Below are 20,916 nucleotides of genomic sequence, written 5' to 3'. Positions count from 1 at the left end.
GGTCAGGAGTTCGAAACCAGCCTGAGCAAGAACGAGACCTCATTTCTACTAAAAAGAGAAAGAAATTAATTGGCCAACTAAAAATATATAGAAAAAATTAGCTGGGCATGCTGGCGCGTGCCTGTAGCCCCAGCTACTTGGGAGGCTGAGGCAGGAGGATCGCTTGAGCACAGGAGTTTGAGGTTGCTGTGAGCTAGGTTGACCCCATGGCACTCTAGCCCGGGCAACAGAGTGAGACTCTGTCTCAAAAAAATAAATAAAATAAAATAAAATAGCCTCTTAGATGTATTTAGAGAAAGGCAGAGTTACATCTGCTTCGTGCAGAATTTTAAAGAATTGACAATTCTATTTAAAATCAGTCACTCTCTTCAATAGAGGATAAAAAAGATAATATCTTCAATTTTCAACAATGTCAGCCACATTATCTCACTTGACTTTAATGTCCACCCCCAGGGCAGGGTATCAAGCACCCCCTCAACCCCAAGCTAGCATACAAGCTCTTTAGGCATCCAGACAGTGTCTGTGACTTGCCCACAGTCTCACAGCCAGTGAGCTGGTGTAAGTAGCATGTGAACCCAGGTCTTTAAATTCCACACTCAGTCGCTCTTTCTGAAGCCACAGACCTGAAGTGTGGGAGTCACATCTGGCTCCTAGGAGGGTCAGTTCATCAGTGAGGAGGACTACTTCCCTCCTCCTGAACAGCAGCGGAAGCAGCTGCCATTCAGAGCTGGACACCGTGGCTTGGCAATTCGCAAGTCTGGAGGCGGAATAAGCATCTCCATGGACACACAGAGCAAAATGGCTCACAGAAAGGGCCAGTGCTCCTGCCATCTCGGTTCAGTGGGATTGAACCCAGGCATGTCTTCCAAGCCCAGGCCCTCTCCCTGGGCCACGCAGCCTTGACTCGTTGCTATTAGAGTTTTCTCCATACCTGCTCCTTTTCAGCCCATCTCAGGTTCCAACCTCCTCAGTAACTCTTCTTTGACTATTCTCGCCCACTCTGAACTCCTGGTGCACTTCACTGTGAAGCACACACTGATTCTGATTCTTTGCTTTAACCTCAACTAGACACCATAAATAAGCTCCTTGAAGACTGCAGTACCAACCTCTCACCCCCAATAATAAACCTTTTATCAGAGTTTGTGCTATTAGTGTCAGACTGCTGGCTCAACAACTTGGAACCTCTCTATGAAGCCATATAGGTTTTTGGTTTTGTCTTTTTATTAAAAAGCAAAAACTTACAAAGGAAAGGGGGCTTCTGGTCACATCCCAAAGTTGGGCCCACAGAAAACTGCAGATTTAGAATCTATGAGGATTTAGGTTTGTTACTCAATAGCAACTTCTAAGCTAGATGAAACACAGATAATCATCTAGTCCATTCCCTGGGCTAACAGATAAGGAAAAACCAAGGTCCGGAGAGTGAAGTCATTTCCCCAGGTTCACGCAGTGTACTGCCCCCCAGAACGCACTCACACACATGCCTGCTGCTCTGAGAGGCATCAAAGGGCCATTCCCGAGTGCAGCGGGTCTGGCTGAGACGAGCTCAACTAGTGATTCTAACTGGTATTTGAAGCAGAACATTAGCTTGATAACATGCCATCTCTGGCACACTGCTGCTTCTCTCTGGCCACAGCATTTGTTGAAAGGACCAGGTAAGACACATCACACTGGGCAAAGCAGAAGCCAGATAGCTAGTTGCAGGAATTTCTCTTTTCTTTTTAAAATAACTTTGGTATGATTTTGCTTTTCTAATTTCTTAAAGTGATACAATATAAAGTTAACTAGTAATGATTTAAAAATAAAACCCCTGGAGTTATAAAAATGGTTGTTTTATATTTATGTAAAAATCAAACTTCCCCAAACAAGCCAAACCACTTGAAGCTGGATTCTGATGCCTTAAACATCAGGACTTTTGTACATGTGGTAAGAACTGTTTGATGACCCAATATAGTGACACAATATGATGCTAACATTTTCCTCTTTCAATAGGCAAACGTAACTGAATATTCACTACTGTGGCAAAGTTCAGAAAAAGCTAACTCTAATGATTGAAAAGTCTCAATTATGGAGTATCTTCAAGAAATAGAGATGGTACTTCCTTCAGGTTTAAATAAAACATTTTCATAGGTACTATACACAAGACACAATGACTGGGAGCAACAGCTATTCTTGCATTAAATGTGTACAAAATAATTTATAATTAGCATATCAATTATTTCCCAAGAAATGGGTGCTTCTGAAACAAATAAGGCTATTTGAGAAGTTTTATGTAGCAAAATTGGTGCATCATATGACAGTTTTAAAAGCTTACTTCCCTATCATATAACTTTGATTTTCACAACAGTCCTGCTTATCCAGGGTTACATAAAAATGAAACTGGCAAGAGAGCTAGAGAACAGGAGAAGCTGCACTGAAAACCAGGTTTTCTGCCTCAAGATTCATACCTCATCCTGACCCCAGAATTTCTGCATAGTATCAGCTCTCTTTTTAAATCCCCTCTTCTTAATCACAAAAGGAGGGATGCTGTATAGTTCAAACAGACTAAAAATTCTAAAATAAGAAGAGTTAGTTCAAATGAACAAAGTTATACTGAAAAACAGAAAATGGGCTCAAGATTTCAAAAGGTCACTCCCAAGGCCTTATCCTTTTCACCATTTCAGTATGAGTGTCGACTATGGTCGATAACCACAGATGCACGCGCACAGCCGAGCATCGACTTTAGCCATCAGCCGTGATATGACTTTTCTAATTTTTCATTTATCAAAATAAAATTGTGGACATTTAAAAATAATGTAATGAAAACATATATGTATATGTTACCTATTCTGATTTACATTATAAGTAAAGCTGCCTGCTTTCAGTGTTTTAAAGCTTTCCTCATCACACAAGAGGAAAACGGATCCGTCATCAATGCACAGCACAAACTATCATGCAGACTATGAGTGCTGGCTGTGGGCGAGGTTTCACAGCCAGTGAGTGCCGTACTGAAATGGTTAAGGTGTTCGTTAAATGCTAACACTACCATAAACCACAGTAACTTCACTAGTGAGGCATTAGAAACGCAATAGCAAAATTCATTTACTAAAAATATAAAAAGGGAGTTAGATAATGAAAGAGACTTACTTATTCAATTAGAGACTATGAAAACATTATGTCTAAGCTGACAAACACCAATTTTTGAAATGAAAACTCTAAACTGGTCTTCAAATCCTCCTATCTTGCTTAGTACAGAACATCTATGTTAGCTTAGGATGGATGGTGTCTAAGATAGATTTAATACCTGGTACACTTTCAATATCCAAGAAAAATATTCTGTACATATTGCTTCTTTTAAAAGAACATGGACCCTTGCTTATAGGATGAGAAAACAAGTTATCTACCTCATCCATCTTCCCTAAGAGCATTTATGGCAAACTTCAGTTTACAGAAATGTGTTACCAGAACTTGTACTTCCTTGCTGCAGTTCCACAGCCAGAGCTACCGTGCGTGTTGGTGTGGTAACATTTCACCAGCAAGAGGAAGACATCTGGTGCCAAGGTCTCTCAGAGCAGCTGTGGGTTAACCTGCCAGGTCTCTTGTTCTTCCTTTCCTGCTGAAGCCTGGGTTTTGTCTGGGAATATAAGACCAACTAACTTCTTGTGAGAAGAAAGTTCCAAGAGAGTTCACTCTGGGACAAACACACTTTGGAAGAACTGACAAGACAGGAAAATAGGCTGGCTTTGTATGACAAATACAGTAACTGAGTCTAGAAACATTCTAGATCCTTTCAAAGAAATGTACTGAATGTAATGACAAGAAAATGGAAGACTAGAGAAATATTATGTGTCATATTAATATGCTAACAAGACGCCTACAACACAAACATTATGTGTATCTAACTCTTTTGCCCTAAAAAACAGAACCAAGGAATGGAGACAGATTGGTTAAAATAAGAGAAAGATGAGAAGAATTTTAAAGGAAAAGAAAAAGAAAAACCCAACCTAAAACCTAAACATACTGACGTCTGAATCGGCAGCTTCTGGCAAAGTGACAGAGTGAAGTTTCATAAGGAAACTTCAAGGGCAGCCAGTCAAGGTGAGTTTGAAGTATGCAAAGCAGGGAACGCCTGCCAGTACGGGCACTCCTCTCAGAACACACCTCCTCCACCTGCTCTGTTAGTTCAACAGTGACAGCAGCGTGGGGACCCTCAGGTCACAGGAATTCCAAGTTAACTAAGTGCTGCTACAGTTATTTTACGCAAGAGATATTTTCTGCTCTTTTCCCCTCATATTTTTCTCCTAAATTTCTTATTTCGCAGGAAAAAAAACCAAGATCCCAAAAGAAAACAGTAAAGAGTAAATCAAGTATTTAATTCTGTTAACTTATATTTCTTAGCGCCCACTGTCAAAGTTTTAAAGATCACGGAGCCCACTTTAAAGATATACATTTTTTAACTGGAAAGTAAGTAAGTGCTAAAATACTGTGGATGGCTAATCATTTCACTTAATGTCCCATTCTAAGTACTTGCTCCCTCATGAAAACTGATATCATCTATATATAAAACATCAATTTTATTTCATTTATTGATCATGTATTCTCATTAAGGAGAAGCAATTATGGTTAAAAAATAAATCAGCACAGACCAACTGCCTGTTAAAGGAGACACAAGACCTGGCTCACACATCTCAGCTTTGCCAGCTACTGCTGTGCATAAGTTTCCTCTAGGAAACTTCCTCACTGGAGAATCATTACATTGATCATATTAACTTATCTTGTAATCACATTTTTTAAATGAGTCATTATAAATGGAAAGTGTTTTGTTCAGACATGAGTGATTACCACCATCATGCAACTAAGCCAGATTTCAGAAACACAGTTATTAGTCTGAAAACACATCTTTCATCTATGTACTGAGTGCTGTGCTAGTAGTAGTAGGTGCAGAGATGCCCTTCCAAGGACGAGACCCCTACCCTTGCTGGCTACAATCGTGGTGGAGATTTGAAGATGTCAAACTAGTCACTGCTTAAACAGGTGCACAACTGCCAAAGAAAAAATACAATCTAGGGTCTCATTCTTTTTGCAGATGGAAAAATTGCTCTAATCACAGTTCCCTTAACCCATGAGCACACTCACAAGAGAATCACAGAAGAGTCAAGAGATTGGCCTGAGCGAGTGGTTATTTACGACTTTGGGGTCAACCCATCATTTATCATGCTAAGTTTTCTAAAGTTCTAATACATATTTCTGTTCCCCACACAAAGACTTTCATTGAAGGGCATCACTGAGATCAATTGTATTCAGGACAGCTCCAGCCACCTCCCCATTCTCTGTAGCAATCTGAAGGCCTTGTCAGCCACAGGGGCTAGACAATCTGACAAGCAACTGGCTAAGTGTCCCTTAGTGCCCACCATCTGCAGCTTGTGTGCAGGGCAGAGACCTGTTCTTCCTGCTCTCCAACAGGCAGCTGAGTTCCCACAGCCCAGGAACCGCAGGAATGGCTTGCTAGCATTTTAAATGTTCAGGAGTGAGCAAAATGGGAGTGGCAGGGCTGTCTCTGCTCAGCCTCATCTTGCAGAAAGGGGCTGGGGAGGGAGGAAGGCCAATTACAGCATGCTATCCACTGTTGGCAAGCACTGGGCTGGAATGTCCCTGGCCATCTCATTTAATTCTCCTGAGAAACTATGTGATAATATCCGTCCGTATTTTATACACTAGGAAATGGAGGCTCAGAAGGTGAAATGACTTGTCCATGGATCTGAGCAAGGAGGTACTGGTTCTAGGACTTGCATGTCTGTGATTCCAAGGCCAGTCTACACCTCCCACAGCAGGCTGCCAGAGGCTGAATGCCAGAAGGGAGTGGCAGACCCCTCCTTTCTACCAAGCAACGGGAAGCCTGGGCATGGAACAGCCTTCCGGGAAAGGGCAAGCCTGTAGGACACAGGGACAGGGAGCTGGGAACCTAACAAATAGCACTGGCCCGGGAACTGCACTGCTGCTCAGTCACAATGATGGCAATGGGAACTTTTCTCTGTGTGGCACACAGCTGAGTTCCAAGGAAGGGGCTCTCTCTAAAGCTTATGCCCTGATTCTGCCTCCTCTCCCCCCAACACCCCAGCTATACTCCCAGGCCCGTCTATTCAGCATCCTGGCCACGTGGCTGGCTCACCTCCTTGTGGGAGTCTTTGTGGGCTTCCAGAGTCTTCATGATCGTCAGCTCGGCATAGTTTTTAAATCTTGCTGGCTGGTTTCTCAGAATTTCCCGCAGAACTCTCAATGCTAGTGCTCGAATTGAATACTAGAGTATAAGAGGAAAGGAAGACATCACCAAACAACACACAGCACTTGACTACACATACCAATCAGCAGCATCCAGCAAGGTTAAGCACCCAATTCTGGGTTCCTTGGAATCTCGCAAACCCCTCTATGTAGATCACATGGTTTATGTGACACCGTCTCTCTAGATGGTCAGCTCCATGAGGGGAGGCACTGTGTCTTATGGAGACATTTGGACCAGCACCTGAGAGGGATCTTACAAAGGCTTCCTCAGTGAGCCTTGCACTAGAGACCAAATGAGGATGACCACCTAAGTTCATTATCTGTCTCCCGGGGATTTCCAGATTTCTTAAGGCTTTGGCCTACAAATTATCCTTTTATAAAATGTACTAAAGACATATACAAAGCATCTAAACATTTCATCAACATGGGCTGTAAGACTGTGAACTCTCTAAGGACAGCTGAAGACCTGTCGTTATTCCTAACCTGTGTGATGAGATCACTGGGTTTGTACCGGCCTTGTGTTGTTTAAGGCAAAGTCATGTGTTTGGAGGAAAGCCATTCCAAACAGACTCCTAATCTCAATAAAAGAGAATGGAGTTTATACCAAACAAAGCCAAAAAGTACATCCTGATTCTTTGTCACTCATCTATACAGTTCACACACTAATACACCATTTACCTGTCCTCTACATGACATCCTTTTATCTCCCGAGAGAGCCCAACTGCTTCAATAGCCAAAGCATAACTGCTTCAATAGCCAAAACTTTGCTTTAAGAAAAATAAAATAGATCTTTTATTACCACTCTTCTATCTTTACATATCCCTAAACCAAATCATTTATCAGAAGCACAAGAAAACGATCCAAGTCACCATGGCACACACCAGCCTTCCCCTCACCCAGCCACCAGGCAAGTCCCCTCCAGCGCGGCCCTGGGCTCAGCCTGTCCCCTCCTGGCAATCCTCCTGGCGCTGCCCATCTAACTGCCCACCACACATACTCCACTTTTTTTTTTTTTTTTTTTGAGACAGAGTCTCACTTTGTTGCCCAGGCTAGAGTGAGTGCCATGGCGGCAGCCTAGCTCACAGCAACCTCAGACTCCTGGGTTCAAGTGATCCTACTGCCTCAGCCTCCCGAGTAGCTGGGACTACAGGCATGCGCCACCATGCCCGGCTAATTTTTTCTGTATGTATTAGTTGGCCAATTAATTTTCTTTCTATTTATAGTAGAGACGGGGTCTCGCTCTTGTTCAGGCTGGTTTTGAACTCCTGACCTCGAGCAATCCACCCGCCTCGGCCTCCCAGAGTGCTAGGATTACAGGTGTGAGCCACCGCGCCCGGCCTCCACTTTTGTTTTTGCTGGCCTACACAGAGCTCGCTACAGAGATGGAGTTTTTCTTCTAGAGTTTAATTCCAGCAATGCCCAACATTTGCTCCTGTCTCCATATAAGGGACCAGCTCCACAAGCAGAAAGCAGGAATTTGACTGGATACTGTCTCCTTTAAGAGTTATCTACTATGTGCCATGTGCAGATCCCAGACCAAGAATGTCACAAATGTCTAGTGTGTCACATGCACAAATGTCCTGCTGTGAAGAATACTTTTATAATTTTAAAACTAATAATACAAGAGTTACATTTATAGAACCCATCAATTGACTGATTAAGAGTGCTAGAACTAGGCTGGGTGCGGTGGCTCACACCTATAATCCTAGCACTCTGGGAGGCTGAGGTGGGCGGATCACTCAAGGTCAGGAGTTCGAAACCAGCCTGAGCAAGAGCGAGACCCCGTCTCTACTAAAAATAGAAAGAAATTAATTGGCCGACTAAAAATATATAGAAAAAATTAGCTGGGCACAGTAGCGCATGCCTGTAGTCCCAGCTACTTGGGAGGCTGAGGCAGGAGGATAGCCTGAGCCCAGGAGTTGGAGGTTGCTGTGAGCTTGGCTGATGCCATGACGCTCTAACCCAGGCAACACAGTGAGATTCTGTCTCAAAAAAAAAAAAAAAAATAGTACTAGAACTGTTAATCTATGTAGGGGTAAACCAGAATAGAATTTCATGGAATGTAGCATTTATGAAGGTTTTTGAAAAAATAAACTTTTCTATTTCTCAATTACACATGAAATAAAAATGAACCACACAAAGAAAGTAGTGCATCCTAAAAGACCACGTTCTATGCTAACAAAGTTTTAAGAAATTCTGCATTAAAATACTAGATACAAGTATAAGTTTCCCTCAACTACTACAAACCCAGTTACACATAAGACAGAACTTGCATATGAGCCAAGATGAAACCTGTCACTGATAAAAGACATTACCTTACTAATAAATGCTCAGAAAATATGTGAACAAATAAATATTCTAATGGAAACAGCAAGCACAATCCAGAAAGGAAAGCTGAACCCAACGCAGACAAGAAAAGGACATCGTGACCCCATTACATGGAAAGGGGCAAGGGGAGGCCAAATCAGCGACTCACATCTTTGTCTCCGAGGGTCTCCAGCAGCAGGAGCAGAATGGTCTTGAAGTGCTCCTCCCAGACCCCCAGGCTGTCCTCCCGCGTGATCTTGAGCAGCTCCAGCAGGGCGCCCTTCCTTTCCTCTACCCGCTCGTTGTGGTTGGACAGCTCCTTCAGAAGGTCAGCCACCAGGTCAGAATGGTCAATGGGCACTGGAGACACACAAGACAGAAGTCACCTCACGAAGTAGCACTGGCACAGGGGCTCCCTCAGTGGTGCCCAGTGAGTCTTCCCTGCTTGCCCTGTCTCCCAGAGGCGACGCCCTCCACCAGTCCCTTCCGCCCTCCGCCCCACTTTGCTGCTAGCCTCAGCCTGCACACCCTCTGCAGACCTTCTCACCAAATTAATTGTGAAAGCAGAGGTGCGAGACCAGCAGGCCAGTGCCAGCAGTCAATGTCTTCACCCTTCCATCCCTTCTCTCCCCTTCCACCTCAGAATGAGGAGAAATGCCAGCACCTCCCAAGCCTCCTCCACTGTCCTTTCCCACACTCTCTCCCATACACACGTTTTCCTCAAGGCCTCCTCACTATCACATCTGATTAATATCTATTCCCTTCTTGAATGTCCAGAGCTTAGGAACCAGCATGGTGAACAAATCCCAATCAAGGTGTTTGGACAATTCGTGGACTATCTATTCAAAGGCTGAAAAACTGACTCAAGATCATTTAGCATAACTACTTGTGGGGACTTGAACCATGGTTTATATGGCAGAAAGGCACAACCTTTCTCTTCCTATGTTCTCTTAAGAGACTTTGCCTCTGAATATTCAATTTTAAATAGAGAGGATGAAAAAACAAACCAATCAGACAAGTCATTAGGAACTACTTAAATGTGTATTTGCATATTTCTCTAGCTTCTAAGATTAGGGAGCAAACATTCAAGGAAGTCTGAAATGGTAAAGAACTCTTGTCATTTTCTCTCTGCCATCCCACTTTTTTCTTTAAGCCTTTTAGTACACAGTTGGTCAATAATAACCAATACTCTAATCTGTATTCTACTTTAATCAAGATCAACAATAGATAAGGTAAATGATGTGCCAATTCAGTAGGCAATGAAAAGAATAGTCTACTTCTCACAGAAAGCGTGAGTCATAAATACTACATCCCATTAGCCGCCTGCCCAGCAGACAGATGCTTGGGCACAGACTGAGCTGCTACCCACCAGCAATTAGCAACTAATAGCCAGGGGATGACACTTTCGATTCCTGAAGACACTTCTGCTTTCAAACCGCAGGAGGACTTCTCTTCTATCTCAGTATTCCGTCACTGATTCCTGAACAGTGCAGCTTTCTTTCCTTTGTGTCCTCGTAGAATCTGGCATCTGCCTCTAGCACGGCCTTCCTCTTGTACTAGTGTGATCAAGTCTGTTCCCAATAGGCCTTGAGTTCTCTGAGGCCAGGGACTGTGTCTCACTTATCTCTCAGAACACTCAGGGGACCCTCAGTGAATGTTAACTGTTTATAATTTTAATTTAGGGTTCCAATTCATCATTCAAACTTAGAGAACAACAAGCTTTAAAACTAAACCTATATATAATTTAAAAAATAACCATCAAGTTGAAATAAACTAAAATGTGTGAAAAAGACAGTGAAGTAAATATGGAAATAATTAAGCTCCAAATAAAAATACCATCATATCAATACATACTTACTCACTAGTTATGCACTAATGGACACAGGAGTCAGAAAAAAACAGACTAGCTCTGCTCCAGACTGCCTATGCTTTATTTTGGGCAAGTAGCTTAACCTTTCTGAACCTCAGTTTCTTACATCTGTAAAATGGGAACAATCCTCTCTATCTCAATTAAATGAAATATACACAACACTCAGTCGGCATGAGCATATGGTAATGCAAGCATGTGTCTGTTACATCCCCTCTCTCCCATCTGCAGCACACAGTCCACGTGGCTCCAGGAAGACCTGGTTAATGCTGGTGCAAGAGAAGAGGGCGCCTCTCAGCAGAGCTCAGGATCTTACTCTGCAGCCCACAGAACTGGGAAGGACAGGCCAGAGGCCTTTGTAAATGCTGCGTTCCACACTGGGAATGCCATGGCCTCACCTCATACAGTCCTGCTGCCCTCGCCCTCCAGGTCAGATTCTAGTTCTGCACTCAGGCCTCCCCGATGGCACAGTCAGCCTGGCAGTGTTACACTGCGTGGCTATTTCCTGACTGCCTCCTCAACTAGACTTCAATAGGGCAGGGACTGCCTGTGCTTTTGTTCACTGTTCTAGCACACAGTAGGGACTCAGTACACAGCTTCTGAACAAATGACTAACTGGAACTGTTCTAACCAGCCTCTCCGTTTATGTTGGACCAGCAGCCCCAGCTGGTTAGGAAGGAGGGGAAGCGCAGGAAGCACTTCGGGACTGGGACAATTAAGCAAAGAGAGACCAACCGTCTCGAAGCTGCTCCATGTCGTCGTCGAACACGGCCTCCTTCAGGGCTGTCTTGTCGTAGGTGTTGATGGTGTCTGAGTAGGGATACGGGTTGTAGTCTCGTGCCCGTGGCCCTGGGAAGGCGCGTGGAGGCTGGGTGTTGAGGAGGGAGGTCTTGTTATCCAGCGCCGTCCTGCCTCCTTCCACTTCATTACCGCCCCGGCCCTCAGTGGCCGGGGACGCCGCGCCCCCATCTCGGGACACCTAGAGCACAGCACACTGTCAGCTCCCTTCAGGGACTTTTAATAGACTTTGCCTTTTAACGCTCAGAAACATTAGGAGGGCCAAAGATTTTCACTTGAAATCTGGCCACTGACAAAAGAACAGTTATTAGTATTCCAATTTGTAATTACCAAATTCATAAACCGCCAGGAAAGGAACAGAGCATGCCTACATTTGCAGCTATTCATCCATTTACACTTCAAATCTGCTTTACTTTGTAACTTGGTGATTCATTTTACTCAAATGTTTTCTGAGGGATTTATACTATGAAATTCTGAAGAGCCCTTGAGAAGGGAAGGCTGACCACCCCACACCCCCTAGAGGACTCTGGCAGGCCTGCATTGCACCCTGGGGCTTTCACCCTACAGTCAGCCCTTCTCCCTGAGGCCCCACCCAACACCCACGGGAACAGCCCCACCGCCGCCAGCACAAAACCTGAGGCACTCCGCCCAGGCCCACGCCCGTTGTACTTGCTGCATGTATTCCCGCCAAGGGCTGAGCCCGACCATGCTTAGTAACCTCCCTTCCCAGGCAGGTCACTCTTGCTCGGGTATCTCTGTTCTTGGTGCTAGGTCAAAGCATAGGTCTTCAGTATTTTCTGAGTTTTGTTTTTTTCCCTAGTATATTGCAAGCGCTATCCTCTGGCCCCTGTGCTATGGTTTGGACCCCTCTGCTCTTGGGATCCTCTCTTTAAGGCGCTCTGGCCAGTCTAGCTCCCTCTGCAGGGTGGCCCCGTGACCAGGCAAGTGTGGGCTACTGCTGGCAATCTGGCAAGACCGTCGTTTTCCTCATCCCAGACAAGTGACTACACAACGGTGGAAACGTTTTGTGGTGATTCTTTCGACAAAAGTTTATACTTGCACTGCTGGAAAGACGCGTCTCTCTCATTTAGCACTTACACCATATATTTGTGTACAAGTTGTGGAAAAATAGATGTAACATATCATTGCAACCATTTGTAAGTGTATAATTCAGTGACATTAAATACATTTACAATGTGTAACCATCACCACTATGTATACCCCAAATTTTCTCATTTTCCCCAATCAAAACTCTGTACCTATTACCTAATCATTCTCTTGCCCCTTCCCCTGGCCCATGGTAGCCTCTATTTCACTCTTTATCAATTTGCCTATACTAGGTGCCCAGACCACCTCATGTCACTGGCATTGTAAATATCTGTCCTTTTGTGACTGGCTTATTGCATTTGCCGTAAGATTTTCAAGTTTATCCATGTTGTAGCAAGTATCAGATTTCATCCTTTTTGAGGTTAAATGATATTCATTGTATGTATATGGCACATTCTGTTTATCCATTCACCTGGTGATGGACACTTGGGTTGCTTCCACCTCTTGGCTACTGTGAATAATGCTGCTCCTATGCACATGAGTGCACAAATATCTGCTTGAGTCCTTGCTTGAAATTCTTTTGGATATATGCCTAGTGGAAGTGCTGAGATGCATTTGGTTTTTAACACACAAAAACAAGATTTCTATATTAACTTAATTAGGATGCAAAAAGAATATATAATATATGCAGAGATATGAACAAATTAAGACTGAAAATGTATAAATCAAATCTTAACAGGGATTTTCTCTGGTTGGGAAAAAATTCATGGATGATTTTAATTTTTGTAACTCTTCTAAAAAATATATTACTGTCATAATAAAAAATTATTTATAAAAGGAGAAAGTGTTTAAAAAAAACTTTATTATTCTCCATCCCACAGGGACAGCAAATAAGTATGACCATATCACTTCCCTGCTTAAAAATCCTTCAAAGACTCTCGAGCGTCCCCAGGGTAGTCTCTGGTGGAAATCCCTGGGGTGGGCTTCCTTCCTGAGCTGGCCTCTGTAGCCCTGCTCTGGACCTCCCCAGCCACACGATCTGCCCGCACTCTCTACTTCCGCCACCCTGAATGGGAAGTCACACGGTGCCAATCCCATCTCTCAGCCTCTGTAGAGGCCCTCCTCTCTGCTTAGAACCCTCCTGTTTGCCTGACAGAATCATCTTGACTTTCACGCTTCCACTTAGAGGACAACTTCTCTTCTGCATCCTTGAGCGCTGAGACTGGCCGGTATGTCTCCTGAATGTCAAGCCCCAACCACACCCAATGCACCATGGTCTCGTGCTTATCTGCCACCTCTCCCAGAGACCCGAGCTCCCGGACAGCCATATTGGTGTCTGGTTCAGGCTTACCATTTTTGTCACATCACAGGAACAAAACTATACCTAGCAGAAACAAAAGCAACCTGGATTTGACATTCCTCACAAAGATAGCTAATGGTTACTCTTTTGAACTTTTGTAAAACTGTCTTGGGTCTCTTAAAATACTACTATTCTACAGCTATTATCAAAAAGATAAAAAATAACAAATGCCGGTGAGGATGTGCAGAAAAGGGAACTCTCATACACTATTAGTGGGAAAGTAAATCAGTATAGCCACTATGGAAAATAGTATGGCGGCTTCTCAAAAAACTAATAATAGATTTACCATATGATGCAGTACTCTCACTATTGAGTATTTAGCCAAAGGAAAGGAAATCAGTATAAATCAAAGTGATACCTAACCCTCATGTTTACTGCAGCATTGTTCACAATCACCAAGATATGGAATCAACCTAAGTGTCTCTCAATGAATGAAGGGATAAAGAAAATGTGGTATACATATATACATATAATGGAATACTATTCAGCTGTAAAAAAGAATGAAATCCTGTCATTCACAGCAACATGGATGGAACTGGAGGACATTATGTTAAATGAAATAACTTAGACACAGAAAGAAATACTGCACCTTCTCATATGTGGGAGCTAAAAAACTGAGCTCACAAAAGTAGAGAGCAGAACTGTGGTTATCAGAGGCTGAGAACTGGAGGAGGGAGGGGGAGATGGGGAGAAGTTGGCTAACTGGTACAAAATTAAGTTCTAGTGCCCATAGCACTGTAGGGTAATTATAGTTAACAATAACTTATTGTATATTTCTGAAAAGCTAGAAGAGAGGATTTTGAAATGTTCCCAACCCAAAAAAAGTGATAAATGTTGGAGGTGTTGGATATGCTAATTACATTGATTTCACCATTACACATTGTATACAGGTATTGAAATATCACTCTGTATCCCACAAATATGTACAATTATCTATGTGTCAACCAAAAAATAAAAGGGAAAAATACTAACTATAGAATAAAAATAATGATGAAGTTCAATAACCAAGGTAGTCAGTGTTCAGAAGACTCAGTAAGTGTCATTTAATTGATATGTTGTTCTCTTTTAGCCTGGGGATACTTACAATATCACAATCCTTTTTGCCATCTCGTTTAATCGGCTCATTCAGATCCTCTTGACTTCGAAAACTAAACTTTTCAATGGCTTCTGTAACTCCACGCAGAGAACTATAGATTTCTTCAGAGTTCAGGTTCTCTGTATCATAGTCCAGCATGCTAAGGATCAAAAATATTTTATTTCTTAAATTGAGGCATATGCATAAAATTGAGATATGGGCATAAGTTACTTCCAATAATCAACAGAGTAAAATATAATTATAGTTTTGTTTCTTTAGGTGATTTGGAATGAAAAGCAGACATCATTTGTTAAAGTACCACCATTGGACAATTATACATCTTCCTTGTCACATCTGGTCCTAAACACATTACATCAGCACTCAATAAGAACCAGTGGGAAACAACAATAAACCACGAGAATGCACAAACTCAAAGAGTGACAATTGGTGACTGAATGCACAAGGTAATGAAAGTGGAAAAATAACTTTCTTATCTTGAAGATGGAAAAAAGTAGTTTGGTTGTTACTGGTCTCAAATGTACAAACTTAAAGAAAGAAAAATGGGCACTTGGAAATAAAGCTAGTACTAGAAAAGATTTTACAGGAGCAAAGCAAATGACCTCACAAGACTGGGTTACACTTGCCAGATTCCAATCTAGAAAACTAACAAAAGCCTATTTAAGAGAACAAAAACAAAGCAACTCTATGACTCAAAGTCAGAGCCACCCCACCAACGGGCTCCTGAAAGTCTAACTCTCATGTCATCTAACCCAGGAGTTTGCTGTGAATATCAAGACTCTTCTGGATGCTTCCACTGGAGTTTAATAATAAAAGCAGATTTTATAAAAGGTCACATTCCTGGATAGACATCTAAAAACCCTTCTAAAAGCAAGAAATATTTGTCCCTCATGGAAAAGTGATGTCAACTGCTGTCTTTTTAGACAATGAGCATAGCAAAACATGAAATTAAACAGAAAAGCTAAACAGTCTTTTCGTGTAATATAGTTTGTCAGCAAGTGCCCTTTAGATGTCTGAAAAGTATATGGAAACAGGGAGGATCCTGAGAACAAAACCATCATTGCCCTCACTGAGACTATCAAAGAAAAGCACAGGACGGCATAAAGAAAGCAAAATAGGAAGCAACAGTCAACCAAGGGCAAGTAAAAAAAAATTTTAACTTATTTGTCACTTGTTTTAAGAACATATTCAAGAAAAGATGAGATGAGTTAGTCTAATTTAATTTGCAGAAATCCTGAGCTCTACTGAGGATTGCTAGGGATGCTCAAAGAATCCTTGGCTGTGTATAAGTGAGCATGCAACTTTATTAAGAACTAAAGAGTACTCTTTCTGTTCTTCAAAGACTAGTAACTGAAGAGACCAGGCACTCACTGGTGGGAACCCATCCTAATGCCAAGACAACCAACTCTGTTATATTCCCCCAAGAAGCAAGTTTCCTGTGACATAAAAACAATTAACATTTACTAAGCCCCTCCTTCCATTTTAAAAAAAAGTTTGGGTAGATGAGCAATACAGGATTTGGAGACTCTCACTTGGAGTTGCCAGATCTCTGCCGGCTTAAGGTTGCAATGTTCCAAGTGTTTTCTAAGGCTAGAGTGAGATCTGAACTCACTCCCCAGAGATGGAGGCTATTTGCCTAAATTGCAAAACTGGCCCAGATAGAACCCATCTTTCCTGATGAATGGAAGAAAAAACACACCTCAACTGTATTTGGAGAGTTTACAAAAATACATGCCAACTCAAAGGTTGGCTCTGGCATCAAATGAAAAGAAATGTGAACTTTGAACACGTTTGCAGCTGAAATTCCATGTATACACTGATGGGGGTGGAATTAAAAACCTGAAGAGAATTCAAAATCTCAACGCCTTCTAAGTTCACAACGAGGCTGTCTGTCTATGAGGCAAGACCCCTTGGAGCTAAATAAAGTATGACTGAGGTGCCAGAGGCTCCCTACTCTCTTTTCTTAGAACACCAAATACTAGCTTACATATGAGCAAAGGCATTTATACATCTGGCCAGTACAATATTTTTTATATTTATAAAGACTGAGTATTATGACTCAAACAAAAAATATATACAAGATGTAAAAAAAAAAATGCCTTAAAATACTTTTAATCACAACAACCAAAAATAATATAGCATAGCCCATGCAAAAGAAAAAACAATTAAAAACAGAAAGAATGATGGGATGGACAAGAGGAAATCCGGAGGAATGTTCAAGTTGTGTAAGGGATGTCACAATATTATTTTCCACATGTCGCTTCAGATAATGTTAGCTTTCAGATCATTCATCTCATTATTCTTAACCTGAACTTTCTTAAAATATTTCATTTCAGTTCATACAACTTTACCATCATAATAGCCTCTTTTTAAAATAAGAAAATAAAGTATTCTGCCAGGTAATGTTCCTCCTTCTCACTTTAAAGTATTAAACCAACTCAAGCTTCCAATTCAGGAGCACCATGAATTGTCTAGGTGCAATCTGAGGTGACTTCGTTTAGATGCACTAGCTTGAGGATTGAAGTATCTCCTTGGTATGAAGCTAAAACTGTGAGCTCCAGGTGAGAGACATACTGTTGTCCTCTAACAGGAAACAGACATTGCTACTTTCTTTCTATTTTTATTCTTTACCGTGATATGCCTTTTAAAAAAAATATATACATCAATAAGTCCTCCCTTCACAGGAAAAAAGGAACTTCCTGTGAACGGCTCCATCAGGGAGTAGATGCCGTGTCCTCACAAGAAAGACAATGGGGAGCAGCAGCACAGCCTCAGAAGGTGACTGAGAAGAGATCTAGGTCTTCTCAAGCTGCCATCTGCCCACTGTCTGTCATTTCAGCTCTGAGGTAACCACAGGACATAATCCTCTGGGTTAAAGGCCAGGTCCTAGTCACCTGTAAACACAATGACTAGACCCCAGAAGGCTTTCCTTAGGGTTCTTTAGATTAGGAAGTTACTCAGCCAACAGTCACTGACCTAAGGTCAGGCTGTGTCACCCAATACTGAAGCTGAATGCAGGCCTTGGCTTGCCCTCTAAAGGATCCTATCCAGGGTGGGGAGAAACGTGGGTCTCCAAGAAGAAACTGGAGAGAGGAAGTCTCCCTTCTAAGGTTTTCTTCTTTGTCATTTTGTAGGGAAAGAATGCTAGGTATGGAGTAAGGATAATCATTCCCTGTTATGAAATCAATAGGATTTTGGCGTAGAGCAAAGAGAGACAGATCCCCTCATGTAACTGACAGATGCACAGCTAACCTTAAACAAAGACAGCGACATGCTTTGTTAACATTAAAGACAGCAGCCGTCTCCTTGTCTGCTTGCTCTAACCTTGTGTATCTAGAAAAACTCATCATAGGGTTCTCTGTAAACTTTAGAAGTCACTTTTAGAGCTGTAAGAGCTTCAAAAGAAAGATGTTGTTAAAATATTTAGCAGACTTGTTTACTGTGCTTGGCTTTGCTATGTTGAGGATACAAAAGTAGAAATGCAAATCTTCTATGCAAAAGCTATCTATAAAGCATTTCAAAAGCAACAGACTGTCTCTTTTTTTAATTCCTGTCCCATCACAGAAGGTACAAACTCATCTTGCAAGGCATAACGACAGCTGGACTGCCCTGTGCATTAACAGGTTTCTAGGGATGGGATTCTCTGATCTTTGGACCTTTACAAAAATCACCCCAAGAGACCCTCAAGTAAACATCTGAGTACTATGTGGCCCCCTCTTCATAGCACAGATTTACCATCTGTATTAATATTTAAGGGAAGCCCACCCCTTCTTCTAGACTCACATCATCATCAGATTCAACCAGTGTCTGTAAGATTCACTCAGCAGGGGCTTGTGAGGTGAAGGACAGCTCTCCTTCCTAGAGGCATCTGCAGTGACATGGAACAGTGATCCCAACTCCTGGGGCTTCCTTTCTGGATTTGTGTGCTCAGACTATCACCACACAACAGCCACATAGTCAATAGCAATGCTGACAGCGAGTGTGTCTCTTGTTTCGTAGTGGAAGGCCTGCTGCACTTGGGGAGCATGCTAAGGGCACTGTTCCCACTATCGCTTGCCTTGACTCCCCGGCATTTCTTGAGCTTCTTCTGGGGGCTGAGCATGGCACTAGGCCGAAAGGCCTACCATAGTAGACAGTGATGAACCTAGTCAGGGGATGAAAGAGTCATCTGTTCCTGTGACATGGCCAGAGCCATACTCGTGTGATTCGGCAAAGGCTACACACCTGCTCACGCTTCTCACCAAGGCTCTCCTCCTGCTAGGCCACGCCAAGGCAGGGACCACACTGGAGGCAGCTGAGAGGCTTTCCAAAAGACCTGATACGACTTTGGAAATGCAATAATATTGTGACACCTCAGACAAGTTTAACAGGTAGCGTGTTACCTGGGAGAGTAAGAGCGCCTGAGAGTCTTGTGGGAGGGAGCGGTGGGAATGGAGTTAGGCTGAGAAAAGGGAGGTGGGTGCTTCGATAACCCATCGGCACTCCAACCCCATAACCGACTGCAGTGATCAGAAGAGGAAAGTCAGAGAGAGAAACACAAAAGGCAAAAGGGAGGAGAGGAGGAAGACACTCTATTCTAAGTGTCTTAGAGTCTCCTCTTTCCTTGACAAAGTTCTATGAAAATTAATCAGAGCAAATTTAACACTTCATCGCATACAGGAAAAAAACAAATTTCGTTTTACAATTTGATCCTTAATAAGATTGCTTTATTCTTTTCCCTCCCAACCATGGGATGCATTTACAACTTAAAATCACGTGAGATTTCAAGTGTGTCTACGTATGAAAGTGTGTGTACGTGTGAGTATGTCTGCATGTGTTGGGAAGGATGTCACAAGCACTGACAAGAAAATATGGATGTTCAGTTTGTGATAACTCTTCAGTTGTTTTAGAAAGAACCAAAGAAGGAATTACAGGGCTTCAATTCAAATGCAACCAGAGGGACTCCAGCAGGAAGACTCAGAGACCTTGCTATTCTGACAAGAGCACTCCGGCGTGGGACAATTGTGGTCTCTGGGGCCGGGATCCATCAGGTGGAGTTCAGAGACCCCCACAAGCGATTTCCTTCTGAAAGAACTGCAGCACCACTAGAAAGCTAGGGCAGTAAGTCTCAGCTGGCCAGCTCAGAGTAGGGGAGCCAAAAAAACCAAATTCCTCTGTTTATATCACCTAATATGACAATTAAAATTCACCTTGGAGCACAGGTATTTGTCTTCAGTTCACAAATGTCCCTGGGTGACCTGGGCTTGCAGAGGCCTCAAAGGTAAGTTCTAATAAACTGCTGCAATTCAAAAGGATGGCATGAGAGAGTGGTGAAGGGAGGAGCTGGACCGGCCGGTGACGTGGGTGGGGCTGAGGGCAGAGTCCACGCACCAGAGACAGGTGCCTGCAGAGCAGCCCTGCCTGCGTCCGCATTCACTGGCATCCTCGTGGCAAGGGCCCGGCACGCACACTCACCTCCGCAAGCCCAGGTGTGGTTTTATAAGCAAAATAAGGTGTGGAGATGAGAGGTCACTGCCAGAGAGGTCTAAAGACCTTCTCCAAGTCACACACTGGGTGGGAGGTGAGGGCACAAGAAGAACACGGGGGACACTTCATACTGGGGCTCTGCTGATGGGGAAGGAGAAGGCAGACGTACCCACCTCCAAGTGTGGGGGAGGGTCTCCAGTTAACCCCAACTTTCATCCTATCGATGCTCTGACCGAGAGGAATGTAAAATCTACCTACAATTACTTCTACTGCTATGGGACACAAAGGATATTTCTGCAGTGCCATCCTGCTCTATGACATGTTTGCCAAGAACATGTGGCAGACTACAGCAAGTAGCACCATATACTCTTTTTTTCATAAACGAAATGGACTTCAGATGCTTTTTGAAGTCCCCTACAACTCTGTTTTTCATTTACCCAAAAAATCACACTGGGTAAAATATAAATGGGTTTAATGATTAAAGACTCTAGCTCATAAAGCTCCTCTCTAAATATCAAGTGGTATTTGTGTATTAGCTGGTAATAAACAGTGATTCTTCTGTCATACAGAAATGATGAGTAATGGAATGTTTTACAGAAGTTTAATCTGTTATCTATGGCAGGGGTCCTCAAACTTTTTAAACAGGGGGCCAGTTCACTGTCCCTCAGACCACTGGAGGGCCGGACTATAGTTAAAAAAAACTATGAACAAATTCCTATGCAC

The 20,916-nt window shown here is 42.8% G+C and overlaps 1 protein-coding gene across 2 annotated transcripts in view; it reads right to left on the bottom strand.

Annotated features, from left to right (window-relative positions):
• CLASP1 (cytoplasmic linker associated protein 1) overlaps positions 1-20,916 on the bottom strand; it is a 257,602-nt gene that overhangs the window by 20,422 nt on the left and 216,264 nt on the right. The window contains exons 36-40 of one of the 2 annotated variants that reach the window (XM_012747788.2): positions 19,110-19,226; positions 14,719-14,869; positions 11,165-11,408; positions 8,732-8,922; positions 6,146-6,274 (exon numbers count right to left, since the gene is read on the bottom strand). In XM_012747788.2, the coding sequence (XP_012603242.1) occupies positions 6,146-6,274; positions 8,732-8,922; positions 11,165-11,408; positions 14,719-14,869; positions 19,110-19,226 (832 nt within the window). The remainder of the gene's footprint in view (positions 1-6,145; positions 6,275-8,731; positions 8,923-11,164; positions 11,409-14,718; positions 14,870-19,109; positions 19,227-20,916) is intronic. The other variant, XM_076005464.1, reaches the window with a different exon arrangement.

Source organism: Microcebus murinus, chromosome 8, assembly GCF_040939455.1.
Source record: "Microcebus murinus isolate Inina chromosome 8, M.murinus_Inina_mat1.0, whole genome shotgun sequence".
NCBI lineage: Eukaryota > Metazoa > Chordata > Mammalia > Primates > Cheirogaleidae > Microcebus > Microcebus murinus.
The sequence above is the reverse complement of the archived record's forward strand: the minus strand, read 5'-3'. Positions and strand labels throughout refer to the sequence as shown.